The sequence below is a fragment of the Oncorhynchus clarkii genome, chromosome 24 (assembly GCF_045791955.1).
Source record: "Oncorhynchus clarkii lewisi isolate Uvic-CL-2024 chromosome 24, UVic_Ocla_1.0, whole genome shotgun sequence".
Classification (NCBI taxonomy): Eukaryota; Metazoa; Chordata; class Actinopteri; order Salmoniformes; family Salmonidae; genus Oncorhynchus; species Oncorhynchus clarkii.
The window spans coordinates 25866675-25888028 of record NC_092170.1 but is presented as its reverse complement, the minus strand read 5'-3'; the positions used below and the strand labels follow the sequence as shown (position 1 = coordinate 25888028).

Genomic DNA, 21354 nt, shown 5'->3' with positions numbered 1-21354 from the left:
TGGCAGCATATATCCTTGAGAATATCCTTGATGAAAACCTGCTCCAAAGCACTCAGGACCTCCGACTGGGGTGAAGGTTCACCTTCTAACAGGACAATGACCCTAAGCACACAGCCAAGACAACGCAGGAGTGGCTTCGGGACAAGTCTCAGAATGTCCTTGAATGGCCTTGCAAGAGCCTGGACTTGAACCCGATCGAACATCTGGAGAGACTTGAAAATAGCTGTGCAGCGATGCTCCCCATCCAACCTGACAGAGCTTGAGAGAATCTGCAGAGAAGAATGGGAGAAACTCACCAAATACAGGTGTTCCAAGCTTGTAGCGTCATACCCAAGAAGACTCGATGCTGTATTTGCTGCCAAAAGTACTTCAACAAAGTACTGAGTAAAGGGTCTGAATACTTATGTCAATGTGATATTTCAGTCTTTTTTTATTTTTAATAAATTAGCAAACATTTCAAAAACCTGTTTTTGCTTTGTCATTATGGGGTATTCTGTGTAGATTGATGAGGGGGAAAACTATTGAATAGATTTTAGAATAAGGCTGTAATGTATCAAAATGTGGAATAAGTCAAGGGGTCTGAATACTTTCTGATGGCGCTGTACATCTCTCCATTCCAGCAGCTCATGATTATGAGGGATGATGACATACTGGACATGATGTTTTGTGTTGTTTGGTGGATTGCTACCCATCTTTCCACTGTAACTCAACTCTAACTATGACCTTTGACCACTTCTCCTTCCCTCACGCCTGTCGTCCTCCAGGGACAGGTAGACAAGGATCCCGTGGCCATCCTTCAGGTGTCTCACGCCGCTGCCCAACAACCCAAGGTCTGACCTTTGCTGTGCCTGTGTGTAATTCACCCTCTCCACCTCCCACGTCCACCACTCCCACCACTGACCCCTGAAGTGCTGTGTACCCTGTGTGCTGTGTTTCATTTACCCCCACCAAACACAACTGCATAGTATACACTCAAAGCCAAGCTACCTGCACATTTGGCCCTCTTTCACCTAATTAGAACATTTCAGGGGAAAATCAGCACTCAAAATTAAACTTGTTCGGGGGCCTCCCGGGTGGCGCAGTGGTCTAGGGCACTGCATCGCAGTGCTAGCTGTGCCACCAGAGACTCTGGGCCCGCGCCCAGGCTCTGTCGCAGCTGGCCACGCCCGGGAGGTCTGTGGGGCGACGCACAATTTGCCTAGTATTGTCCGGGTTAGGGAGGGGTTTGGCCAGTAGGGATATCCTTGTCTCATCGCGCACCAGCGACTCCTGTGGCGGGCCGGCTTCCGGGTTGGATGCGCGCTGTGTTTAGTAGCCATGCGGCTTGGTTGGGTCGTGTTTCGGAGGACGCGTGGCTTTCGATTTTCGTCTCTCCCGAGCCCATACGGGAGTTGTAGCGATGAGACAATATAGTAACTACTAACAATTGGATACCACGAAATTGGGGAGAATTGTTATATATTTTTTTAAATAAACTTGTTCGATGGCACTTAAGATTCATGGTTGTGTGGATTCCACAGGATCAATCATTCCATCACATTTTGTCTCATGTAGATGTCATTGCATGACGTCAGTTTTCCATTTAAGAGACAATGAGACAGACGCTGCAAAAAACTTAATCTGATTGTGGCTGATTATGCGTTATAAAAATAACAGTATGTAGGCCTATATTTCACTCTGTCAATTTCATACGTTTTTTTTATCTGTGTGTTCTTTTCTTTTTATTGTCTTGTTGTCATCCCTCGGGATACAGTCCATCCCTAGCATTCTGTGTGTTGTGTTGTGTTGCTGTGCTGTGTGGATCGTGTATCCATTCTCTTAATACACCTCCCTCCCCTCACCCACATGCTGTGTGACATTGATGTGCATCCAACAGTGTCTTTGTACAGATTCGGTTCACTGATACTTCATGTTCTCTGTCAGATTTCACTGCCTCTCTTACACAGACAGACACACAGACAGACACACAGACAGACACACAGACAGACAGACACACAGACAGACAGGCAGGCAGGCAGGCAGGCAGGCAGGCAGGCAGGCAGACCGACCGACAGGCAGACAGGCAGACAGGCAGGCAGACAGGCAGACACACAGACAGGCAGACAGGCAGACAGGCAGACAGACAGACAGACAGACATGTCCAGTCGAGTGTGAGAGACTTTGTGAAGGTCAAGCATGGTAACACAGAGCAGTCAGGCATTTCTAGGTGACACTCTGAGCCGAGTTGGAGAAATGGCTTTCTGTGATTTGTGATCTGGGACTTCAAATCCTAACTGCTTTTTATCTCTGCCTGCTCTACTGAAGCCTCTCCAGCGCCCTGCCTTTCATCACATGTACTATTTGCAAGTCCTCTACCTGCTCCACTGAAGCCTCTCCAGCGCCCTGCCTTTCATCACATGTACTATTAGCAAGTCCTCTGCCTGCTCCACTGAAGCCTCTCCAGCGCCCTGCCTTTCATCACATGTACTATTAGCAAGTCCTCTGCCTGCTCCACTGAAGCCTCTCCAGCGCCCAGCCTTTCATCACATGTACTATTAGCAAGTCCTCTGCCTGCTCCACTGAAGCCTCTCCAGCGCCCTCCCTTTCATCACATGTACTATTTGCAAGTCCTCTGCCTGCTCCACTGAAGCCTCTCCAGCGCCCTGCCTTTCATCAAATGTACTATTAGCAAGTCCTCTGCCTGCTCCACTGAAGCCTCTCCAGCGCCCTGCCTTTCATCACATGTACTATTAGCAAGTCCTCTGCCTGCTCCACTGAAGCCTCTCCAGCGCCCTGCCTTTCATCACATGTACTATTAGCAAGTCCTCTGCCTGCTCCACTGAAGCCTCTCCAGCGCCCTGCCTTTCATCACATGTACTATTTGCAAGTCCTCTGCCTGCTCCACTGAAGCCTCTCCAGCGCCCTGCCTTTCATCACATGTACTATTAGCAAGTCCTCTGCCTGCTCCACTGAAGCCTCTCCAGCGCCCTGCCTTTCATCACATGTACTATTAGCAAGTCCTCTGCCTGCTCCACTGAAGCCTCTCCAGCGCCCTGCCTTTCATCACATGTACTATTAGCAAGTCCTCTGCATGCCCGCTGTCAGCCCATTATTTACAATGCTACTATACATAACTGTGTAACATGCTATAAGCTCTCAACGCTGGCCTGATAACCAGCTACTTTAAACACACATGAGTGAATGTTATTGATGTGAACAGGTGTGTGTGTGTGTAGGGAGCACATGTCCTCTCAAATCTAAAGCCTCTCTTTGGTTGAAAACTGCTGAGTGGTAGCTACTGCAGCCACAGAAAGGCCCTGTGAAAGGTAACCTGGCCTAAGGTCATTGTTCTGCTGTGTGTATGTGACTGTTGTCTTCTCCACCATCACTTCCAGGTGAAGACAGAGGAGCAGATAGCCGCAGAGCAGGCATGGTACGGCTCAGAGAAGGTCTGGCTGGTTCACAAGGATGGCTTCTCCCTGGGTAAGTTCCTGCCTTACATTTTAGATCAGGAGGGGTGCAGAGCTCTGGCCCTGCTAATTTTTACCCTTGCTTTTAAACTATATGCTATTGTTTTTTCCTGATATCGTGTCTGTGCACACTCCAGCCAATAAGCTACAGTGCATTCGGAAAGTATTCAGACCCCTTAACTTTTTCCACATTTTGTTACTTTACAGTAATATTCTAAAATGTTTAATTCCCCTCATCAATCTACTCACAATACCCCATAATGGCAAAGCAATAATGTATTTATTTTTTCTGCAAATTTATAAATTAAAAGACTGAAATATGACATTTACATAAGTATTCAGACCTTTTACTCAGTACTTTGTTGAAGCAACTTTGGCAGCGATTACAGCCTCGAGTCTTCTTGGATATGACGCTACAAGCTTAGCACACCTGTATTTGGGGAGTTTCTCCCATTCTTCTCTGCAGATCCTTTCAAGCTTTGTCAGGTTGGATGGGGAGCATCGCTGCACAGCTATTTTCAGGTCTCTCCAGAGATGTGTGATCGGATTCAAGTCCGAGCACCAGCTGGGCCACTCATTCAGAGCCACTCCTACATTGTCTTGGCTGTGTGCTTAGGGTCTTTGTCCTGTTGGAAGGTGAACCTTCACCCCAGTCTAAGGTCCTGGGTGCTCTGGAGCAGGTTTTCATCAAGGATTTCTCTGTACTTTGCTCTGTTCATCCTTCCCTCGATCCAGATTATTCTTCCAGTCCCTGCTGCTGAAAAACATCTCTACAGCATGATCCCGCCACCACCATGCTTCACCGTAGGGATGGTGTTGGCCAGGTGATGAGCGATGCCTGGTTTCCTCCAGACATCACGCTTGGCATTCAGGCCAAATATTTTAATCTTGGTTTCTTCAGACCAGAGACTCTTGTTTCTCATGGTCAGAGTCCTTTAGGTGTCTTTTGGCAAACTCCAAGCTGGCTGTCATGTGCCTTTTACTGAGGTGTGGCTTCCGTCTGGCCACTTTACCATAAACACATGATTGGTGGAGTGCTGCAGAGATGGTTGTCCTTCTGGAAGGTTCTCCCATCTCCACAGAGGAACTCTGGAGCTCTGTCAGAGTGACCATCGGGTTCTTGGTCACCTCCCTGACAAAGGCCCTTCTCCCCTTATTGCTCAGTTTAGCCTGGCAGGCAGCTCTAGGAGTCTTGGTGGTTCTAAACTTCTTCCATTTAAGAATGATGGAGGCCACTGTGTTCTTGGGGACCTCCAATGCTGCGGATATGTTTTGGTACCCTTCCCCAGATCTGTGCCTCGACACACTCCTGTCTCGGAGCTCTATGGACAATTCCTTTGACCTCATGGCTTGGTTTTTGCTCTGACATACACTGTCAACTGTGGGATCTTATATAGACAGGTGTGTGCCTTTCCAATCATTTACCACAGGTGGACTTCAATCAAGTTGTAGCAACATCTCAAGGATGATTAATGGAAACAGGATGCCCCTGAGCTCAATTTAGAGTCTCATAGCACATGGACTGAATACCTATGTAAATAAGGTATTTCTGTTTTTTTTTGTTTGAATACATTTCCACAAAAAAAAAAACTGTTTTTGCTTTGTCATTATGGGGTATTGTGTGTAGATTGATGGATATTTTATTTTAATCCATTTTAGAATAAGGCTGTAACGTAACACAATGTGGAAAAAGTGAAGTTGTCTGAATACTTTCCGAATGCGCTGTATATCCCAATAAGTTGGTTGTGTGTCCATAGCGACGCTGCTGAAGACGGAGGCAGGTTCTCTGCCGGAGGGGAAGGTGAAGGTCAAACTGGAACATGACGGGACAGTACTGGACGTAGATGACGATGACGTGGAGAAGGTGAGGGTGAGGGGGGGGGACTACACATTCTATGTATTTTACTTGATTTTACAGACTCCATCTTAGTTTTGTTATGGGACTAAACTCTAGTTCCTTTAGAGGGTCAAAGGAGAAGACATTGACTTTACTTGATTGCATAGACTATCTTAGGTTTGCCGTTAGGGTATAGGCTAGTCTGTTAGGAGGTCCATGAAGCAGAGATCGACCTGGGGGGGGGGGCATGTAGGGGAAATATCCAAGAAGGTGGGAAGGGGTCTTGGCACCCGTCAGTCATCCCGTCTGGAGCCAGAATCAAACACAGATGGTCAGCCAGGATGCTGACTGTATCTGGCCCAGGGGTTGTGGGACGTCTGTGGACAGGGGGACAGGTTAGAGGGGAACAGGTGTGAGTTTGGCAGGCCTCAATCAGGTGACTCGCACAGATATGGCACCAGGCCCGAATCACGGAGATATCTGTTACAGGACGCTTTAAAAACTGTTCTGGCACAATGCAGAAAAACCTCCCATCATTCACAACATGCTGTCTCCAAGACCTTGACTAGAGGATGTCTGCTCTGCTTTCAGGACAAAGAAAAAGTTGAAATCCCCTCCTGGTGTTATGTACAGTCATTTAACTCTCGTAGGGTGAACCGATAATAAGGGTGACTTTGGACAGTTAGTGTCAAGGTCGTCATCTAATCAAACGTTTGAACCATCTGTTTGATTAAGGAAGTGCAAACTTGGACCCGTCTGAGGTTGGAAGGAGACATCTGTTTTAATTGCATCAAAGACTTGGCATCAGATTCCTGGTGGCAAGTCATGGTGTGGCATACTAAATCTCTGCTCATCGTCGCTTAATACTGCTCCTCTACTCCTCAGTGAAACTCAAGACATTACTAGTCAGATTTCCAGTCTCATATGGACCCCTAGCCTCTACCCCTACAGAGGACTTTTAAATCAATCTGAAAATATGAAATAGGTGTAGGCAACCTGGAGAAACTTAAACTTGGTGGTAGTCTTGGCAGATCCGAATTCTGTTGTTTTTGGTCGTTTCTGTGAGCAGTCCCACTTCAGACAGCCAGAGTCTCAGTTATGTATGATGTTTTCGTATTGCTGAGTGTACCTTTAATAAAGCTCTAGTATTACAACACTTCTCAGTCATTAATCGTTCACCTTTGACCTTTGCTCCTGTCCCAGGCGAACCCCCCGTCGTTTGACCGCTCTGAGGACCTGGCCTTGCTGCAGTACCTCAATGAGTCCAGTGTGATGCACTCCCTGCGGCAGCGCTACGGGGGAAACCTCATCCACACACACGCCGGGCCCAACACGGTCATCATCAATCCCCTCAGCGCTCCCTCCATGTACTCCGAGAAGGTGAGGAGAGAGGACCCACACAGCAGATGCATATCTTCACACACACACATTTCATGAGAACATACACTACATACACTACCGTTCAAAAGTTTGTGGTCACTTAGAAATGTTATTGTTTTTGAAAGAGAAGCACATTTTTTGTCCATTAAAAATACTTAAATGGATCAGAAATGCAGTGTAGACATGGTTAATGTTGTAAATGACTATTGTAGCTGGAAACTGCAGATTGTTTATGGAATATCTACATAGGCGTACAGAGGCCCATTACCAGCACTCATCATTCACTTCCAATGGCACGTTGTGCTAGCTAATCCAAGTTTATAATTTTAAAAGGCTAATTGATCATTAGAAAACCCTTTTGCAATTATGTTAGCACAGCTGAAAAAAACTGGCCTTCTTTAGACTCCGGGATAATGGCCTTCTAGGCAGAGTTGCAAAGAAAAAGTAATATCTCAGACTGACCAATAAAAATAAAAGATTATTTGGGCAAAAGAACACAGACACTGGACAGACGAACCCTGCCTAGAAGGCCAGCATCCCGTAGTCGCCTCTTCACTGTTGGCGTTGAGACTGGTGCTTTGCGAGTACTATTTAATGAAGCTGCCAGTTGAGGACTTGTGAGGCGTCTGTTTCTCAAACTAGACACTATAATGTACTTGTCCTCTTACTCAATTTGTGAACCGGGGCCTCCCACTCCTCTTTCTATTCTGGTTAGAGCCAGTTTGCGCTGTTCTGTGAAGGGAGTAGTACACAGCGTTGTATGAGATCTTCAGTTTCTTGTCATTTCTCAGAACAAGAATAGACTGACGAGTTTCAGAAGAAGGTTCTTTGCTTCTGGCCATTTTGAGCCTGTAATCGAACGCACAAATGCTGATGACACTCAAATAGTCTAAAGAAGGGCAGTTTTATTGGTTTTTTAATCAGGACAATTTTTTCAGCTGTGCTAACATAATTGCAAAAGGGTTTTTTTTTATTTTTATTTTACCCCTTTTTCTCCCCAATTTCATGGTATCCAATTGTTGTAGTAGCTCTTGTCTCATTGCTGCAACTCCCGTACGGGATCGGGAGAGACGAAGGCTGAATGTCATGCGTCCTCCGATACACAACCCAACCAGCCGTACTGCTTCTTAACACCTCCAACCCGGAAGCCAGCCGCACCAACGTGCACCTGGCAACCTTGGCTAGCGCGCACTGTGCCCGGCCCGCCACAGAAGTCGCTGGTGCGCGATGAGACAAAGAGATCCCTACCGACCAATCCCTCCCTAACCCGGACGACGCTAGGCCAATTGTGCGTCGCTCCACGGACCTCCTGGTCGCGGCCGGTTACGACAGAGCCTGGGCGCGAACCCAGGGACTCTGATGGCACAGCTGGCGCTGCAATACAGCGCCCTTAACCATTGCGCCACCCGGGAGTCCTCAAAAGGGTTTTCTAATGATCAATTAGCCTTTTAAGATTAGCTAACACAACGTGCCATTGGATCACAGGAGTGATGGTTGCTGATAATGGGCCTCTGTACACCTATGTAGATATTCCATAAAAAAATCTTCCGTTTCCAGCTACAATAGTAATTTACAACATTAACAATGTCTACACTGTTTTTCTGATAAATATATGTTATTTTAATGGACAAAAAATTTGCTTATCTTTCAAAAACAAGGAGATTTCTAAGTGACTTTTGAACGGTAGTGTATCTGTACCACTCCACTGGTTTATTCTCCGTTTAGAATGGTATGATGCATGTTGTTTGATGTACGCATTGGGGTGTACTTAATGCTATTATTTATTGTGTATTTCCTTGCTATTATGTCATAGTATTTCCTGTTAGGGAGAGGAGGTTGGATTAATTAAAACAGGAGAGATGACTAGGAGGATAGAGAGGGACGTCTTCAGTGGTCCACAACATGACAATGAAATCCAATTATCCTAATGAGATTTAGAGGTGACCGTATTGAGGAGGCCTGTAGGTTGTATTATCTACTTAACTCTCATCACTCATAATGGAACTACTACCCATTAGACCTTACAGACAGGGTGCTTAGCTGGGAATGTGGCAATTTTAAGGACGCGCGCGCGTGTGAACACACACACACACAGAGCCCCTCTGAGGACTGTACAGGAGTCACTGGGAGGACTAGAGGTGAACTACAGTTAAAATGTTTTGTACCTTTCTTTCCCCCAACCCCTCTCCCTCCCTCTCCTCGGTCCCATCAGGTGATGCACATGTTTAAGGGTTGCAGGCGAGAGGACACGGCACCTCACATCTACGCGGTGGCTCAGTCGGCCTACAGGAACCTGTTGACCACGCGTCAGGACCAGTCCATCGTGCTGCTGGGGAAGAGCGGCAGCGGCAAGACCACCAACTGTCAACACCTGGTCCAGTACCTGGTCTCCATCGCTGGCAGCACCGGAAAGATCTTCTCTGGTGAGAGAATCCTCCACTAGGATGAGTTAACCTCTTTCCTTCTGGCCAGCTCATTTCCTCCCAGCAAGCAGTAAAGCTAGTATTCAGGTATTTTTGTCTATTAAATGACTGAGGGAAATGTATAAATAAAATGTAAAGAATGTTTAAGGACTGTTATAATCACCTTAGTTTGGTCCGAGATGGTGGCTTAATTACTTCAGTGTTAATTTAAACCACCACGGCTATTAAGTAACTTAATTACTCTGTAGGTAATTAGTCTTAATAGCCTAATAGCTAATTAAGGAAATAATCTAATGGCTCCACATGTGTTTGTACACAGGAGGACATTCACTGAGTTGTTACTGATTTAGATCAGTGTCATCTAATTGATTGAGAACTCAGCAGAAATCCAGCCGTTATAACAGGTGCAGTAGATGTGTTAGTTAGTAGGGGAAGATAACGAGCAGTTCCAACATACCAGCCAGCCAGAGAGAGAGGTAGGCATGTGGGAGAGTGTAAGGGTGTTACTGAGAATTTGGGAGAGGAGTAGGAGAGAGGGACAGCTCGATGGAAAACCTTTTGGTTCGAAGAGCGGTTGTGGTTGGCTCAGTATTCCAGGTGTGTGTGTGTGTGAGAATGTTAGTGTGCATTTGTGTGTGTGTGTGTGTGTGTGTGTGGGGGGGGGGGGGATGGATGAGGGGAGCCCCTAATGATGCCCTGTGGAGCTGGGGGATAATTAGCAAAAAACTCCTCAGCTTCTCCTGGTTAGCTGTAATGGGCTAATGAGAGCTCCATAACCCAGCCACCAGCCACTACTAGACTAGACTGTTAAACAGGGGAGCTGCTATGGGAGGCTCTATAAGTTTCACATAACTACTTTTACATTGACATTTTAGTCCTTTAGCAGACGCTCTTATCCAGAGCTACGTACAGAAGCAATTAGGATTGAGTCTGACTGGTAGCCCTACTCTCTGAGTGGTGAGGCGTTCCTGCTCAGCTTGATCATTAGGGTTAAGTGAGTCTGACTGGTAGCCCTACTCTCTGAGTGGTGAGGCGTTCCTGCTCAGCTTGATCATTAGGGTTAAGTGAGTCTGACTGGTAGCCCTACTCTCTGAGTGATGAGGCGTTCCTGCTCAGCTTGATTATTAGGCTTAAGTGAGTCTGACTGGTAGCCCTACTCTCTGAGTGATGAGGCGTTCCTGCTCAGCTTGATCATTAGGGTTAAGTGAGTCTGACTGGTAGCCCTACTCTCTGAGTGATGAGGCGTTCCTGCTCAGCTTGATCATTAGGGTTAAGTGAGTCTGACTGGTAGCCCTACTCTCTGAGTGATGAGGCGTTCCTGCTCAGCTTGATCATTAGGGTTAAGTGAGTCTGACTGGTAGCCCTACTCTCTGAGTGATGAGGCGTTCCTGCTCAGCTTGATGTCGAAATAGGGAAATGAGCTCCACTAAGGGAATAATTGACAAAGCCTAACTGACATGACATGATTATCAAAGATGGTAGTCTAATCCCCTCACCAGTGGAACAGTATTGAATGTGAAATCCCAAAACACTGACATGATATTTGAAATAAATAAATAAAGCTTTCCACTAATTGTACTCTTCCCCCCTCCCTCCCTCCCTCGGTCTGTGCAGGGGAGAAGTGGCAGGCAGTATACACTATCCTGGAAGCATTTGGAAACAGCTCCACCTCCATGAACACCAATGCTAGCCGCTTCTCTCAGATTGTCTCTCTGGACTTCGACCAGGCTGGCCAGGTGGCCTCCGCATCCATACAGGTAGGCAGTATCACGCACACACACGCCATAGACACTGACGCACGCACACACACGGCATAGACACTGACGCACACACACACACACACACATATTGATATCTTGTTGTCCTTTTCCTGTACCTCAGACCATGCTGCTTGAGAAGCTGAGAGTGACCAAACGGCCAGAGACTGAGTCCACCTTCAACGTGTTCTACTACATGATGTCCGGAGCTGACAGCACTCTCAGGTGAGCCCTCTACACCCTCTCAATTGGGATTGAATTGAAGTGAGTGGTTGCAGTCCATTGTAGAAGCTTGGTCTTGTGTATATAATCTTGTTCTCATGTTAACCTTGTGGTTTAAACTAGCTATTTACTGTCCTTTGAACCTGTTCATTTCCTCTGTTTCCTCTCAGAACGGAGCTGCACTTTAACCACTTTGCAGAGAACAGCGCCTTCGGAATTGTGCCTCAGTCTAAAGTAAAATGCTGTTATTATGCTCTTATTATAATGTGTATTATATGTCATTTTCTGAAGTGTGTGTGTGTGTGTGTGTGTGTGTGTGTGTGTGTGTGTGTGTGTGTGTGTGTGTAGGACAACTGGAAAACTGTCTTAACTGTGTCCTTCATCCACCTCCCTCCCTCCCCCCTCTCTGTAGCTGGAGGACAAACAGAAGTCGTCTCAGCAGTTCACCAAGCTGCAGGCAGCCATGAAGGTGCTGGGCATCTCAGTGGAGGAGCAGAGGGCTCTGTGGCTCATCCTGGGGACCATCTACCACCTGGGGGCCGCAGGGGCCACCAAAGGTAAGGACCCCTAGCCCTGTCCTACTCACTATAGGATCTCTGCTGGCCCACTACCCTACTCACTGAACTAAATGACTGAGAACTCTGAATTAATCCAGCCAGGTTAGGATGCCGTAAGTGATTGTTAGTTATAGGAGAAGATAAAGCGCAATTCCAACATGCCAGCCAGAGAGGTAGACATGGGGTAGAGGGGCTGTTAAAAGGATATTTTGGCAATGAGGCACTTTATCAACTTCCCCAGAGTCAGATAAACTCATGGATACCATGTTTATGTCTCAGCGTGTGGTTTGAAGGAAGTTGTTAACTAGCGCTAGACTTCCAGTCATTGCACTAATGCTAGTTAGCAAAACTACCTCTAACTTCCTTCATACTGAACACAGAGACATTAACATGGTATCCACACATTCATCTGACTTTGGGGAAGTAGGTAAAAGGCCTCATTGCCAAAATCCCAAAGTATCCATTTAAGAGTTTGGAGGAGGAGGTGGCGGAGAAGGAGGCAGGGGCAGGAGGAGGGTAGGGTGCAGGGGTAGGAGGGTGGGGCAGGAGGCAGAGGGAGGGCAGGAGGCAGAGGGAGGGGTAGGATGCAGGGGCAGGAGGCAAAGGCAGGGGCAGGGGCAGGAGGGAGGTGCAGCTTTGTTGTCTCCACTCAGTGTTTGCTGCTCCCAACAGGGATCTCTTAGAAAGTTTTCAGTGATAGATAAAAAAACAACATAACTATGCATGTATGTATGTGCTGTATGTACTGTATGTATGTACTGTCTGTGCTGCCTGTACTGTATGCATGTATGCATGTACTGTATATATGTACTGTCTGTGCTGCCTGTACTGTATGCATGTATGCATGTACTGTATGCATGTACTGTATGTATGCACTGTCTGTATGTACTGTCTGTGCTGCCTGTACTGTATGCATGTATGTACTGTATGCATGCATGTACCTTATGTATGTACTGTATGTATGTACTGTCTGTGCTGCCTGTACTGTATGCATGTATGTACTGTATGCATGCATGTACCTTATGTATGTACTGTATGTATGTACTGTATGTATGTGCTGTTTGTGCTGCCTGTACTGTATGCATGTATGTACTGTATGCATGCATGTACCTTATGCATGTACTGTATGTATGTACTGTATGTATGTACTGTATGCATGCATGTACCTTATGCATGTACTGTATGCATTAGAGGTCGACCGATTTTGATTTTTCAATACCGATACCGATTATTGGAGGACCAAAAAAAAGTCAGTGCTGATTAATCAGCCGATTTAAAAAAAATAATAATGTATTTGTAATAATGACAATTACAACAATACTGAATTAACACTTATTTTAACTTAATATAATACATCAATAAAATCAATTTAGCCTCAAATAAATAATGAAACATGTTCAATTTGGTTTAAATAATGCAAAAACAAAGTGTTGGAGAAGAAAGTAAAAGTGCAATATGTGCCATGTAAGAAAACTAATGTTTCAGTTCCTTACTCAGAACATGAGAATATATGAAAGCTGGTGGTTCCTTTTAACATGAGTCTTCAATATTCCCAGGTAAGAAGTTTTAGGTTGTAGTTATTATAGGAATTATAGGACTATTTCTCTCTATACCATTTGTATTTCATATACCTTTGACTATTGGATGTTCTTATAGGCACTTTAGTATTGCCAGTGTAACAGTATAGCTTCCGTCCCTCTCCTCGCTCCTCCCTGGGCTCGAACCAGGAACACATCGACAACAGCCACCCTCAAAGCAGCGTTACCCATGCAGAGCAATGGGAATAATTACTCCAAGTCTCAGAGCAAGTGACGCTATTAGCGTGCACCCCGCTAACTAGCTAGCCAGCCTAATCTCGGGAGTTGATGGGCTTGAAGTCATAAACAGTGCAATGAAGAGATGCTAGCAAACGCACAAAAGTGCTGTTTGAATGAATGCTTACGAGCCTGCTGGTGCCTACCACTGCTCAGTCAGACTGCTCTATCAAATCATATACTTAATTATAATATAATAAAGACAGAAATACGAGCCTTTGGTCATTAATATGGTTGAATCCGGAAACTATCATCTCGAAAACAAAACGTTTATTCTTTCAGTGAAATATGGAACCGTTCCGTATTTCATCTAACGGGTGGTCTAAATATCTAAATATTCCTGTTACATTGCACAACCTTCAATGTTATGTCATAATTACGTAAAATTCTGGAAAATTAGGCGTCCCAAACTGTTGCATTAACCCTGACTCTGCGTGCAATGAACATAAGAGAAGTGACACAATTTCACCTGGTTAATATTGCCTGCTAAACTGGATTTCTTTTAGCTAAATAGGCAGGTTAAAAATAATACTTCTGTGAATTGATTTTAAGAAAGGCATTGATGTTTATGGTTAGGTACTCATTGGAGCAAGGACAGTCCTTTTTCGCGAATACGCACCGCATCGATTATAATACGCACCGCATCGATTATATGCAACGCAGGACACGCTAGATAAACTAGTAATATCATCAACCATGTGTAGTTAACTGGTGATTATGATTGGTTGATTGATTGTTTTTTATAAGACAAGGTTAATGCTAGCTAGCAACTTACCTTGGCTTACTGCATTTGCATAACAGGCAGTCTCCTCGTGGAGTGCAATGATAGGCAGGTGGTTAGAGCGTTGGACTAGTTAACTGTAAGGTTGCAAGATTGAATCCCCCGAGCTGACAAGGTGAAAATCTGTCGTTCTGCCCCTGAACGAGGCAGTTAACCCACCGTTCCTAGGCTGTCATTGAAAATAAGAATGTGTTCTTAACTGACTTGCCGAGTTAAATAAAGATGAAATAAAGGTGTGTTAAAAAAAAAAATATATATATATATAATCCAAATTGGTGTCCAAAAATACCGATTTCCAATTATGAAAACTTGAAATCGGCCCTAATTATTTGGCCATTCCGATAAATTGGTCAACCTCTAGTATGCATGCATGTACTGTATGCATGTATGTATGTACTGTATATACTATATGCATGTATGTACTGTATGTATGTACTGTATGCATGTGTGTATGTGTATAGGCTATGAGTCCTTTACTGTAAGGCCATTCATGCATTGCATTGAAAAAACACACACAAGTGCCGTGATCAAAATCTAAATTATTGTGTGTGTGTGTTATTTCCCAGAGATAAGGAATACATACTCAAATGAAGCGCGATGGCATCGTAAATTACATTTGCTTTTCATCCATGAGTGGTTTAATTAAATAATGAGTTGGAAGATATGAACAGGCCACATGCCGAGCCATTCATTAGGCCTCCGAGAGAGGAGCGCTAACTTTGTTCTCTCGCTGCGCACAAAGGAGTCTGGGAAAAGTTATTTGTAGTTGTTTAATTTATAAAACTGTTGGAGTGTTGAATGTGTGCAGACATTTCTCTTATGTTAATAAAGACAGATATAATAGCTGTGTCTCTGTGCTGCTAGTCTAGAGAATGTTTATTCATGCTCTCTGAAATTGCCTCCCCCACAGTCACAGACCTAGATGAATGTGGTAATGAACTTTTTAGAATCATTAGGCACCAGACTGCCTCGTCTCCATGGACTGTGTTCTCTGTGTGCGTGCGTGTGTGCTGCTTGTCTTTCATATACACAGGGCTGCAGCAGGGTTTTGAGTTGGGTGGAATTATGAAGCTGGGGGGGTGGGCTGGGACTAGACCAGTCTCATGTCAACAACACTCACTCACACCCGGTGCACATTTTGTCATGTCCCTACAGTCTGGGAGGCCCCGGTGCACATGTTGTCATGTCCCTACAGTCTGGGAGGCCCCGGTGCACATTTTGTCATGTCCCTACAGTCTGGGAGGCCCCGGTGCACATTTTGTCATGTCCCTACAGTCTGGGAGGCCCCGGTGCACATTTTGTCGTGTCCCTACAGTCTGGGAGGCCCCGGTGCACATTTTGTTGTGTCCCTACAGTCTGGGAGGCCCCGGTGCACATTTTGTCATGTCCCTACAGTCTGGGAGGCCCCGGTGCACATTTTGTTGCGTCCCTACCGTCTGGGAAGCCCCAGTGCACATTTTGTCGTATCCCTACCGTCTGGGAGGCCCTGTTGCACATTTTGTCGTGTCCCTACAGTCTGGGAGGCCCCGGTGCACATTTTGTTGCGTCCCTACAGTCTGGGAGGCCCCGGTGCACATTTTGTTGCGTCCCTACAGTCTGGGAGGCCCCGGTGCACATTTTGTTGCGTCCCTACAGTCTGGGAGGCCCCGGTACACATTTTGTTGCGTCCCTACAGTCTGGGAGGCCCCAGTGCACATTTTGTCATGTCCCTACTGTCTGTTCACTCAAACTCTCTTACTCTTTTATTCTCTCACTCTCAATTCAATTTAAAGGGCTTTATTGCCATGGGAAGCATACAGTATGTTTACATTGCCAAAGCAAGTGAAATAGATAATTAACAACAGTTAACATTACACCCACAAACTTTTCAGAGGAATAGAGACATTTCCTTGATTTTGGGTCAGTCACAGTGGTCAGGTATTCTGCTACTGTGTACTCTCTGTTTAGGCCCAAATAGCATTCTAGTTTGCTCTGTTTTTTAGGTAAATTATTTTCAATGTGTTAAGTAATTATCTTTGTTATCTCATGATTTGGTTGGGTATAATTGTGTTGCTGTTGCTGTCCTGGGGTTCTGCGGGGTCTGTTTGGGTTTGTGAACAGAGCCCCAGGACCAGCTTGCTTAGGGGACTCTTCTCCAGGTTCATCTCTCTGTAGGTGATGGCTTTGGACTCGGTTCCTTTTAGGTGGTTGTAGAATTTAACGGCTCTTTTCTGGATTTTGATAATTAGCTGGTATCGGCCTAATTCTGCTCTGCATGCATTATTTGGTTGTTTTAAGTTGTACACAGAGGATGTCTCAATTTGGCATTTGTCCCATTTTGTGAATTCTTGGTTGGTGAATTATAAAGGGCAATGGGTTCTATAACTGAGTCAAGTATTTTTTAGCCAGATCCTAATTGGCATGTCAAATTTTATCTTCCTTTTGATGGCATTGAATGCCCTTCTTGCATTGTCTCTCAGCTCTTTCGCAGCTTTGTGGAAGTTACCTGTGGTGCTGATGTTTAGGCCGAGGTATGTATCGTTTTTGTGTGCTCTAGGGCAACTCAGATATAATTTGTATTTGTGGTCCTGGCAACTGGACCTTTTTTGGAACACAATTACACTGCTCAAAAAAATAAAGGGAACACTAAAATAACACATCCTAGATCTGAATGAATGAAATATTCTTATTAAATACTTTTTTCTTTACATAGTTGAATGTGCTGACAACAAAATCACACAAAAATGATCAATGGAAATCAAATTTATCAACCCATGGAGGTCTGGATTTGGAGTCACTCAAAATTACGTGCCTGTATGACTTCCCTACAACGCCTGGGCATGCTCCTGATGAGGTGGTGGATGGTCTCCTGAGGGATCTCCTCCTCCCAGACCTGGACTAAAGCATCCGCCAACTCCTGGACAGTCTGTGGTGCAATGGGGCGAGACATGATGTCCCAGATGTGCTCAATTGGATTCAGGTCTGGGGAACGGGCGGGCCAGTCCATAGCATCAATGCCTTCCTCTTATAGGAACTGCTGACACACTCCAGCCACATGAGGTCTAGCATTGTCTTGCATTAGGAGGAACCCAGGGCCAACCGCACCAGCATATGGTCTCACAAGGGGTCTGAGGAACTCATCTCGGTACCTAATGGCAGTCAGGCTACCTCTGGCGAGCACATGGAGGGCTGTGCGGCCCACCAAAGAAATGCCACCCCACACCATGACTGACCCACCGCCAAACCGGTCATGCTGGAGGATGTTGCAGGCAGCAGAACGTTCTCCACGGCGTCTCCAGACTGTCACGTCTGTCACATGTGCTCAGTGTGAACCTGCTTTCATCTGTGAAGAGCACAGGGCGCCAGTGGCGAATTTGCCAATCTTGGTGTTCTCTGGCAAATGCCAAACGTCCTGCACGGTGTTGGGCTCCACCCTCATGGAGTCTGTTTCTGACCGTTTGAGCAGACACATGCACATTTGTGGCCTGCTGGAGGTCTTTTTGCAGGGCTCTGGCAGTGCTCCTCCTGCTCCTCCTTGCACAAAGGCGGAGGTGCACACCATCTGCAGAACCACTCCTTTATTGGGGGTGTCTTGCTAATTGCCTATAATTTCCACCTGTTGTCTATTCCATTTGCACAACAGCATGTGAAATGTATTGTCAATCAGTGTTGCTTCCTAAGTAGACAGTTTGATTTCACAGAAGTGTGATTGACTTGGAGTTACATTGTGTTATTTAAGTGTTCCCTTTATTTTTTTGAGCAGTGTATTTTTTGTCTTACTGAGATTTACTGTCAGGGCCCAGGTCTGACAGAATCTGTGCAGAAGATCTAGGTGCTGCTGTAGGTCCTCCTTGGTTGGTGACAGAAGCACCAGATCATCAGCAAACAGTAGACGTTTGACTTTAGATTCTAGTAGCATGAGGCCGGCTGCTGCAGACTGTTCTAGTGCCCTACCAATTTGTTGATATACACTGTATATGTTGAAGAGGGTGGGGCTCAAACTGCATCCCTGTCTCATCCCATGGCCCCATGGAGAGAAATGTATGTTTGTCAATTTTAACTGCACACTTGTTTTATATATATATATATATATTTTTTTTTTCTCTCTCTCTCTCACACCACTCCCCTACTACTGCTAATACTGCTCCTACTAGTACTATGCTACTAATAATGCTACTACTTCTATGTTACTAATATTACTAATGTTACTGCTACTACTACGTTACTAGTACTACTACTAGGTTAATGCTGCTACTACTACTATTACTGCAACTACTACTGCTATGTTAATGCTACTACTAGAACTAGTAGTACTACTACGTTACTACTACAACTGTTACGACTACTACTACTACTTCTACTACTGCTATGTTAATGCTACTACTAGAACTAGTAGTACTACTATGTTATTACTACAACTACTACTACTACTACTACTGCTGCTACTACTACTGCTACTACTACATTACTACTACAACTACTACTACTGTTACTACTACAACTACTACTACTGCTACTACTACTTGCTCTCATCAGCTGATTGGTTCCACAGCAGGGGTTGTTCCTACCAGCAGAGGGCAGTGTGTACATGCTTCTCTCCATGGCATGATGTTGTTGTCTGATCAACGCTGTGGGAACTAAAGGATTAGCCTCCACCCATCTATTTGACACTTCACTTCATGCTATAATGCCCTCTTTTCCATACCTGTTAAAAGGGTGAAGGGTTTGAAAGAAACGTTTCTCTCTACCGAGGTGATTTTAACCATCCTCCCTGTGTTCCTTGGTCCCTTAGCACAATTGTCTCTTGACCACAGGGGCCATCGCCAGTGTATTTAGGACTGCAGGATTGTGTTCCAACACCTGAGAAAACTAGTCACGGTCTAATTTGAAGATCACAACCCCCACCTGTGGACGTCGGGCCCTCATACCACCCTCATGGAGTCTGTTTCTGACCGTTTGAGCAGACACATGCACATTTGTGGCCTGCTGGAGGTCTTTTTGCAGGGCTCTGGCAGTGCTCCTCCTGCTCCTCCTTGCACAAAGGCGGAGGTAGCGGTCCTGCTGCTGGGTTGTTGGCCTCCTACGGCCTCCTCCACGTCTCCTGATGTACTGGCCTGTCTCCTGGTAGCGCCTCCATGCTCTGGACACTACGCTGACAGACACAGCAAACCTTCTTGCCACAGCTCGCATTGATGTGCCATCCTGGATGAACTGCACTACCTGAGCCACTTGTGTGGGTTGTAGACTCCGTCTTATGCTACCACTAGAGTGAAAGCACCGCCAACATTCAAAAGTGACCAAAACATCAGCCAGGAAGCATAGGAACTGAGAAGTGGTCTGTGCACACCATCTGCAGAACCACTCCTTTATTGGGGGTGTCTTGCTAATTGCCTATAATTTCCACCTGTTGTCTATTCCATTTGCACAACAGCATGTGAAATGTATTGTCAATCAGAGTTGCTTCCTAAGTAGACAGTTTGATTTCACAGAAGTGTGATTGACTTGGAGTTACATTGTGTTATTTAAGTGTTCCCTTTATTTTTTTGAGCAGTGTATTTTTTGTCTTACTGAGATTTACTGTCAGGGCCCAGGTCTGACAGAATCTGTGCAGAAGATCTAGGTGCTGCTGTAGGTCCTCCTTGGTTGGTGACAGAAGCACCAGATCATCAGCAAACAGTAGACGTTTGACTTTAGATTCTAGTAGCATGAGGCCGGCTGCTGCAGACTGTTCTAGTGCCCTACCAATTTGTTGATATACACTGTATATGTTGAAGAGGGTGGGGCTCAAACTGCATCCCTGTCTCATCCCATGGCCCCATGGAGAGAAATGTATGTTTGTCAATTTTAACTGCACACTTGTTTTATATATATATATATATATATATTTTTTTTTCTCTCTCTCTCACACCACTCCCCTACTACTGCTAATACTGCTCCTACTAGTACTATGCTACTAATAATGCTACTACTTCTATGTTACTAATATTACTAATGTTACTGCTACTACTACGTTACTAGTACTACTACTAGGTTAATGCTGCTACTACTACTATTACTGCAACTACTACTGCTATGTTAATGCTACTACTAGAACTAGTAGTACTACTACGTTACTACTACAACTGTTACGACTACTACTACTACTTCTACTACTGCTATGTTAATGCTACTACTAGAACTAGTAGTACTACTATGTTATTACTACAACTACTACTACTACTACTACTGCTGCTACTACTACTGCTACTACTACATTACTACTACAACTACTACTACTGTTACTACTACAACTACTACTACTGCTACTACTACTTGCTCTCATCAGCTGATTGGTTCCACAGCAGGGGTTGTTCCTACCAGCAGAGGGCAGTGTGTACATGCTTCTCTCCATGGCATGATGTTGTTGTCTGATCAACGCTGTGGGAACTAAAGGATTAGCCTCCACCCATCTATTTGACACTTCACTTCATGCTATAATGCCCTCTTTTCCATACCTGTTAAAAGGGTGAAGGGTTTGAAAGAAACGTTTCTCTCTACCGAGGTGATTTTAACCATCCTCCCTGTGTTCCTTGGTCCCTTAGCACAATTGTCTCTTGACCACAGGGGCCATCGCCAGTGTATTTAGGACTGCAGGATTGTGTTCCAACACCTGAGAAAACTAGTCACGGTCTAATTTGAAGATCATGATTAGTAGATGTATGTGTGTTAGACCTGGGTTTTAACAAACTGCAGCTCTCCAGGACCAGAGCAGGTATCTCCTCCTCTGAGCATGCCCATGGTATCTTCACTCACACTGTTCTCCTGCCTGCACCTCAGAGCATGGATGGTGTTAGTTCTATAATATGCACTTAGTGCACAAATCATTAAGGACACCTTCCTAATATTGAGTTGCACCCTCCCCTTTTGCCCTTAGAACAGCCTCAATTTGTTGGGGCATGGTCTCCACAAGGTGCCCTTTGGGTGATAGACCATTCTTGATACACACGGGAAACTGAGCGTAAACACCCAGCAGCGTTGCAGTTCTTGACACAAACCAGTGTGCCTGGCACCTACTACCAAACCCCGTTCAAAGGCACTTAAATATGTTGTCTTGCCCATTCACCCTCTGAATGGGACACATGCACAATCCATGTCTCAATTGTCTCAAGGCTTAAA

General features: G+C 45.3%; 1 protein-coding gene across 7 annotated transcripts in view; it reads left to right on the top strand.

Annotated features, from left to right (window-relative positions):
• LOC139383202 (unconventional myosin-XVIIIa-like) overlaps window positions 1-21354 on the top strand; it is a 198639-nt gene that overhangs the window by 107551 nt on the left and 69734 nt on the right. For 5 of the 7 annotated variants that reach the window (XM_071127664.1, XM_071127663.1, XM_071127666.1 and 2 more), the window contains 9 exons: window positions 765-830; window positions 3375-3462; window positions 5207-5313; window positions 6490-6666; window positions 8879-9089; window positions 10704-10846; window positions 10971-11071; window positions 11239-11302; window positions 11481-11625. In XM_071127664.1, the coding sequence (XP_070983765.1) occupies window positions 765-830; window positions 3375-3462; window positions 5207-5313; window positions 6490-6666; window positions 8879-9089; window positions 10704-10846; window positions 10971-11071; window positions 11239-11302; window positions 11481-11625 (1102 nt within the window). The remainder of the gene's footprint in view (window positions 1-764; window positions 831-3374; window positions 3463-5206; window positions 5314-6489; window positions 6667-8878; window positions 9090-10703; window positions 10847-10970; window positions 11072-11238; window positions 11303-11480; window positions 11626-21354) is intronic. The other 2 variants (XM_071127667.1, XM_071127665.1) reach the window with 1 other exon arrangement.